Source organism: Ostrinia furnacalis, unplaced genomic scaffold (assembly GCF_004193835.3).
Source record: "Ostrinia furnacalis isolate ACB-3 unplaced genomic scaffold, ASM419383v2 OfSCF7446, whole genome shotgun sequence".
Classification (NCBI taxonomy): domain Eukaryota; kingdom Metazoa; phylum Arthropoda; class Insecta; order Lepidoptera; family Crambidae; genus Ostrinia; species Ostrinia furnacalis.
The window spans coordinates 434425-442177 of record NW_021137685.1 but is presented as its reverse complement, the minus strand read 5'-3'; the positions used below and the strand labels follow the sequence as shown (position 1 = coordinate 442177).

The 7753-nt window shown below is 38.8% G+C and overlaps 1 protein-coding gene across 1 annotated transcript; it reads right to left on the bottom strand.

Annotated features, from left to right (window-relative positions):
- Positions 1-2912: 2912 nt before the first annotated feature.
- Positions 2913-6378, bottom strand: LOC114364509 (uncharacterized). The gene is made up of 2 exons (XM_028320691.1): positions 5854-6378; positions 2913-2975 (listed from the first exon to the last, which is right to left on the bottom strand). The coding sequence occupies exons 1-2, from the start codon at positions 6376-6378 to the stop codon at positions 2913-2915; spliced, it is 588 nt and encodes a 195-aa protein (XP_028176492.1).
- Positions 6379-7753: the final 1375 nt, after the last annotated feature.

The window sequence follows — 7753 nt, the reverse complement described above, 5'->3', positions numbered from 1 at the left end:
ATTATTCGTAAATAATTACATCTAAGCATTTTATTAATAAAGTAATGTAGGTAAGCCTTTTTTTTGCCCGAGATACAGGAATTATAATTCTTAGTTCAGGCACGTATGTACTTTTACCTATTATAGTTTAAAATTAGCCTATTGTTAAAAACTGTCAAAAAGTTATTCAATAAAGAATTTATTTATTTATTTATTTATTTTTGATGAGTGCAACTTAATATGCACCTAATGAGTAGCACCTAGACACACGTAAAATTAATAAACTACCGTCAGCAAAACACCGCCCGAATATTAAATCCGCTCGTTCCAAGGAAAACACGAAATTTTCATAATAACGCCGGATTTACATTCTAAAATGCGAACTTATGCAATCAGCTAAAATACAAAACAAGTTGTGTTTTGAGGCATTTAATATTAGTGCCGAAACTCGCCTGGAATATTCCAGATTTCCAGAGTATGTTGAAAACTAACGAAATGAGACCGCGCACTGTTTATTAGTTTTAGTAAACGATAATTAACTTTAGCGGGGAATATTTAATTTTGCTGGTAGCTATTTGGGTAATTATGTTGGCTGTAATGAACTTTTTGTCTAGTCGCGTGAACATTTTTGGGAGTATATAAAATTAACACGTTGAAGTTAAAGTGAGTGTAGAGCAGTGTGAATTCTTCAAATTGGATTGGCTTTTCCCGTGACTTCATACATTGATTTATCGTGAATTTTGTCACCTAAGTAGGTAGTTACCTCTACTGAAATTAAAATTTTGTCTGTATAAATAAAAAACTTGTTCAAACCACTCCTATATTATTGTCATCTATTTTATTCGACCTAATTTTCTTATTTATTTTTCAGCGCACGCGATTTTACTCTTCTGAGAGCTGATTTTATCATCGTCGGAAAACTTTTAACTGAATAATAAACTTGTCATTTTGACATATTTCCCATACTGAAACTGTCAATGTGCCAAACTTATTCTTCAGTTAAAAGTTATCCGACGATGGTAAAATCAGCTCTTAATGGAATTTCTATAACGTAACCAATTACAGTACAAAATGGAACCTCCCCCCGCCTACAAGTCCCGGTATCTCCAAAGCAATTACAGAAGCGCAGAATCTAATTTGGAAACTACTCTGGAGTCCTGGAAAGTTCCACACTATTAAAACTTCCAGCCACTAATTCCAGAGTCTCACGCACCGCACTCTCATTTGGAGTTGCGTCGGCCGAAGTTGCCGCTCGTATATAACCATTTGGTATAAAATACGGACGAAGTGCAAAGTTAGACAGCGCTCCTATCCTTGGTGGCTATAATTTATGTGTGGCCAACTTATACTGGGGAGGGTAAGCAGAAAAATATTGAAGGAGAATGTCCATTATATGGACCAAAAACCTAGAATCGATTGAAACTAAATCGGTATCAGTAGTTTCATTGTTGTAATGCTCATTTTACTCCTCCGGAACCTAAGTTAATCATGTAAATTATAAATAACAATGAATCAACAAAATTTTAGTCCCAACCCAATCGATTCTGGGTTTTCTTTTACCATCTCTGATACCAGCAGCCTAAGAATCTAATACTTTAAATAAATGTTCATAAAACTTTCTCTCGTCAAATTACAACAAATCGTGATGTGGAAGCCTATAAAACAAAACTTAGCGTAAGAACTTTCTTTAATTAATATTATTATGACTGTTTAGTCTTTACTTACCGTTCTTACCTTTTACTTTCAGAAGGCTGTCAAGAAATTTATCTCCTTTGGGTCTCATCAGATCTCATAAGCCAGCAATGGATTTCAAGAAAAGAAACCATTGTGTACCTATTTCGGCGAGTTGATTTCAGCGGCCACTAGCTAGTAACTACGCCTACATGAGAAATAACGTAAAGATCTGATTTGCGACTCAAAAGGTCTTCGTCGTTTCAGCCAAATGACATCCACTGCTGGACAAAGCCCTTCCCCAAGGATTTCCATCACGACCGGTCCTGCACTGTCCACACTCATGTACTTACCTTAATTCAAAATGTCTTTAGGCTGAGTTGCACCACCTAACTTTGACCGTAACTATAACCGGCGTTTTTTGTATGGAGTTTAGCAGATTTTTTATATTTGTCAAAGTTAAAATAAGATGGAAAGTTAAAATAAGATGGAACCAAGCCTTAATTTGCCGTAATTATTCTGCTGTCGGTACATAGCGGCGAGGCGCCGGCCGCGGTAATTGTACAAAAGTTCCGATCCTCAGCTATGGTGAATTTGTTCACGCTTCCTTACACTGGCCGGCATACACGGGCGTTTGAACGCCACGTCTCAAACGCTGGTCTGATGTACGCTTCAGTTTTTATAAGATGCGGTGCTGTAAAAAGAAAAACATGAATTTATTAGTAGGTAGTAGTACAATGGCTTAAGGAGCATGAAGGCGCTGGATGCAGGCCGCTACCAACCGTGCGATATGGAAGTCATTGGGGGAGGCCTGGACGTGGACGTCCTGTGGCTGAAATGGTGATGATGACGATGATGAGTACAATGGCAAAATAAAGTAGTTATTACTGATGTGAAAAAGCAGGTAAAATACATGACAAGGATAATTCGTTTTATGTAAAATGATATTTGAACGGAAAGGTGTTTAGAAAGCAACAATAAATTCACTTAGCATGAAGTATCAAGAAGCTTATGTACTAATTCAAAGCTTATTTCCACAAAATGAAAATTATTTAGTTTCACGATAATTGAAATTAAAACAATGCTGTAAAATAATGTCTCAGTCCTTTTTCTTTCAGAAACTAGAAAAACAGTGATTCTAGTTTCGTCGTTTTAATTTTTGTTCAAATTAAAAAGGCTGTAATCCGTTACCATACTCTTACATCACTTCATCCCACCGCTGACATAACCAGTTCCAAATCAAATTCCCGGCGGTGGCAGCCTCAGTCCGGCGGCGAAGTTACGGCGGGGCGGGTCTTGCGGCCGCCGGTAATGAGCCGCCCGCCCTGCGAAGATGAGCGCGCAGATACGCCACTAGTATTATACCTATTTATTACCTACCTCTAAAAGGCCAAAACATTTTTTTTAAGATTATTAGCAATTTTATTTATAGCCACGATAGCCGAACGGTGAAGGGGTCGGAGTGGCCGACTCGAGATCCGAGGAACGCGGGTTCGAATCCCACCGCCGCTCGACTATTGCGGTGAGCCCACTCGTAACACAAGCTTATTTAGCTTACCACGAGGGGCTAACGGGACTATTAGTAATTTACGCAATACCAATTGCTAATAATCTTTTAAAAAAAAAAATATTTGTATTGCACAAATTACTAATAGACCCATTAGCCCCTCTAAAGAAGCTTGTGTTACGAATGGGCGCGGCGGGATTCGAACCCGCGTCCCTCGGATCTAGAGTCGGCCAGTACGACCCCTTCACCGTTCGGCTATCGATATCGTGGCTATAAAACTTAATACATTACCTATTTTATATGTACACACGGCCACACTGTTAACTATCCATTTCCGTTTTTGCTCTCACTCTCATCAAATGGTGATTCTTTGCGATAGAACAAGACGACATGACAGGCAATGGATAGTTAACACCGTTGCCGATGGTACTTAGAAATACTCACATTTTGATTGATTTGATTTGATTCACTTTTAATGTAGTTGTTAAATAAGAAACCAAAAATATCGCCATTTTAAACCCACTGATCGGGCGTCTGACGTCTGAATGAATGACGTCCACTACTGGACAAAGGCCTCCCCCAAGGTTTTCCATTATTCCTGCGACCTTCACCAGATCGTCGGTCCACCTAATAGGAGGCCTGCCCACGCTACGTCTTCCAGCCCGTGATCGCCACTTTTCTGCCCCAACGGCCATATTTATTCTAAATAGGTGCGTGTTATACATACATTCAAAACATGTTTTCCTATTGTAAGACTAACTTATGTGGACTCATGATAAAAAAGTAGGCATAAATTCGAGTATACGTAGGTATCACACGTCCCTTCTGATTTTTTCCTCCCAAATCTATGTCCGAAGTTAAATTTTGGGTCCGCTCTCGAGACTACAGATATTTATCTGGCCGGCCCGGAGTTTTTTAATATAAATGTTCTTTGTTCGTGACGCGGGAAAGTTTTAATGAAAATTCAAATAAGGACAACTTTTAACCTTTTATTTTTCGTGTTTTTTTTTTCGGTTAGAAATTGTTTTTGTTGTTTCAAGTACTTAGGCGAAATGACGGTCTGTTGGCCACGCTTCGGCAATTTACTCGGTTTAATTAAGTGTCTGTTACTTTGATCATTTATAATTAAACCTAAAGTTGAATTTGAATTCATAATAAGACGAGATTACATTATTATTCTCAATTTCTTTCAATTTAGTACAATATTATGCACTGCTGCATGCTTATGCAGGTACATTTTAAAAATGAGAACCCCTCCTTTTGTTGCAGTCAGTTAATAAAGTATTTCAAGACAATATTCTTTCAAAGTTTAGGGAAGTACCTACTTATACCAATTTATTTAAGGTATCTGTATATTGAGGGCAAACAATTATCTACGTATTTACGTTGCAAGGGTCAGAATGGTAATTTATTTTACGGCCGTATCAATTCAAAGCCGAAGTATTTGCCCAGGCCTCTCATATTTCGTCAACAGCCTCCTAATGACGGCTCCTATTTGCGCCCTGTTTGCCTGAGGGACAGGGCTTGGGCAAATAAAGCCCTTTTTATTTGGTCTACGCCAGCGTTTTAATCAAGTAACCCCATACTTAATTACTTAACGGAATTACGTGAAGTTGTGGCCGTTTTTAATTAGCAAGCCTTGCCCGACACTTGGTCGGGATTTACTAGCGGGCAGTTAAGCAGCAACTAATTTTGGAACTTATTAGGGCGAAAATGTTAGTAGTTAACTTTTAAATCATTAATTTTTATTATTTTTGTAGCGTCATCTTATCTTATCAGGATACGAATATGTATTTGTAAATAGTATTCTGAGGCTGAGTTGCACCACCTAACTTTAACGATAAGTATGACGATAACCCTGGGTTGCAACATCTTACTTTATTTAACTTTGACAAACGTCAAAAATCTGTCAAACTCCATACAAAAAGCACCGGTTATCGTTATAGTTACGGTCAAAGTTAGGTGGTACAACTCGGCTTAAGATGTCATGAAGTTGCGACCTGTAGGTTAGGATACCTTTGCTTGATTGAGCTTTTGTACCAAAGTAACAAATTAAGGTAGTTTATGACCCTGTCTTCAATTTGTTCCAACAAATAGTTTGTAATTTCAGTAAAAAATATATGTTATCGAGCTATTATTTCCATTTGTTAAGATAGCAAACTAAATTGTCCAGTAGTTATACTCCGCATATTTTTGCAAACACCAATATTTATTTTGAACCTAACGCGTGCGTCCAATGTTTTTTTACACCGACCAAAAATTAACACGCTAAATCGATTCCTGCATTGTACTTTCAATGAATCCCAAAACTAATTACCGGCAAAATTACATTTCCCAAATACGAGTACGGGCGATCGTCAAAATGGAGGCCGTAAAATGAGTCGCCATTTTGCCTTCGACCTTTTCCCTCGCAAATTAAAATTCTCAAACCGTCCGCACTTTGAAAAAGATATATGGGTGTTCTTTCATCTTCCGTACCCTGCTGAGCCTTACCGCGGGGCGCTGCCAACCGCGCGGGCTGGACGGACAATTGAACTGAGGGCGGTTTTAGGGTTCTATGGTAAAACAACAAGGTGCTTCACTCCTGCTAAGGCCCAGTTTTTTGATTCTTAGTTAAAATAACTAATTGTTAAAGGACAATGTTCGTTCTCCATACATTGTTCGCCTAAGAACCAACAATTTTGACATATTACTACCCGAAAGCNAGTGCTGGCGACTTGCGGAGTTGACGGTGCGATCTCATAGACTTTATCAGCCAACTCGCCGAGTTTGTCCTTATCGAGGTCCATTTGAGAGGCGATGACTGTCTGGATGTTCTGCGGCAGCCTGCTGGACCACAGAGTAAGCAGGAAGTCAGAAGGCACCGATGGACCAGCCAAACCCGACAGGTGACGCAGGAACTGAGACGGCTTCCGATCGCCCAGCTCTTCGTGCATCAGAAGCTGCTTAATCCGCTTTTCCTGCGAAGCTGACAGTCGTTTAATTAGTTCGGACTTCAGCTTTTCGTACTTTTCCGTTGGCGGCGGGTTGGTGATGATGTCCTTCACCTCGATGGCATATTGGTGGTCTAACTGCGCAACTAAATAGTAGAACTTGGTCTCATCCTTAGTTATACCCGATAGGACAAACTGTGATTCAACCTGGGCAAACCACAACGCAGGCTCCTCAGGCCAGAAGGGCGGGACTCTTACGCTGACTTTTAAAATTTCTTCATTGCCCATTATTACAAATTCGAAAAATCGCTCACCGCTTATGACCACACCGCGGCCTTATCCTTTTGTAGATTTTTTCCAAACTACGACTGCTTCGGAAATTCTCCTTCTCCGTCGTCGGGGTCACCAGATATGGGGGTTATTTGCCAACAACCCACCATATGTTTTCCTCGGAATCCTATTCCGATTCTTAATAAGATTATTGTTAGGCAGTTCGAGTCAGGAAATAAAGGTAGGAAGAACACGGTGGAAGGAAGAATGTTATTAGCGGATTGGAAATTATATTTAACAACAGGAATAGCAAGGGATTGATTAGGATACAATAGCAATAAAATTATTTAAATCTTAAGAGCAAAGCGATCGCGGAAGAAGTGTCACGACGACATANTAATGTAACGATTTAACAAAAAAAAACAATCGACGAAAATTGAAAAAAATTGAAATTTTTACTTGGCCTGGTAGGAAAGTGCAGTGTCGGACAACATTGACCGCGTTGGCGTTCAATGTGTTAAGCTTTTTATTTAAGTCTTGCGTTTTAATTTATTAATCTAAAACAAAGATAGGGAGGGTGTTGTTTGTAAATATTATTATTTTTAAAAAGTATTTTATGCAAGTTTTACTTGAAATAGGTACGATTTTAGATTTGAACTGAGATGTTTGATTTACCTTTATTCTTCCTTCTTTTGTGTATATACCTAATTGTTATTCCTATATCACAATTAAATAATAATATCTTGAAATTTATTACTGTAAGAACACTGACATAAAACTACAATGAGTTGCTATATCAAGTTAAAAATCGAGAACAGATTATTGAAATCAAATATCTAGCTGATTCACCTATTAAAATGTTCTTACACCCATCTAAGTTTATTAATGTGTATTTTTCATTAACGACACCAAATTTTTTTTTTCTATTCCTTATTGCATTTCTTTGTCAACAACCCCTACAAGTTGGTGCTCCTTTTTACTCTATTTTTACCTCGGAGGTGTTGCGGCGATGCCCAGGTGCCACGATGAAGCGGTGTAATTGGATCGTCGCCTGGCAAATTGTCCACTCTTTAGGTTTTAAGGGCAATTTTATCGCTATTTACTTTAGGTATAATTAAGGCTGAAATTTATGTATTGAATAAAAAATGATAGTTGGTTGATACAAGTTAATTTGTTTATAATATAGGAATTAAACATACTACGTATGCTACGATTGTGTACATTCGACGACTACGTCGTGCTACAATGTTGACTTGACTTATGGTCCTATGTCCCCTAGATGGGGCAGAGGGCGTCCACAACAGTCCTCCATCTCGTTCGGTCTTGAGCTTCTCGCTTGATCTCGCTCCAGGTTTTGCCGATCTTCTTCGCCTCGTCCGCTACAGTGCGCCGC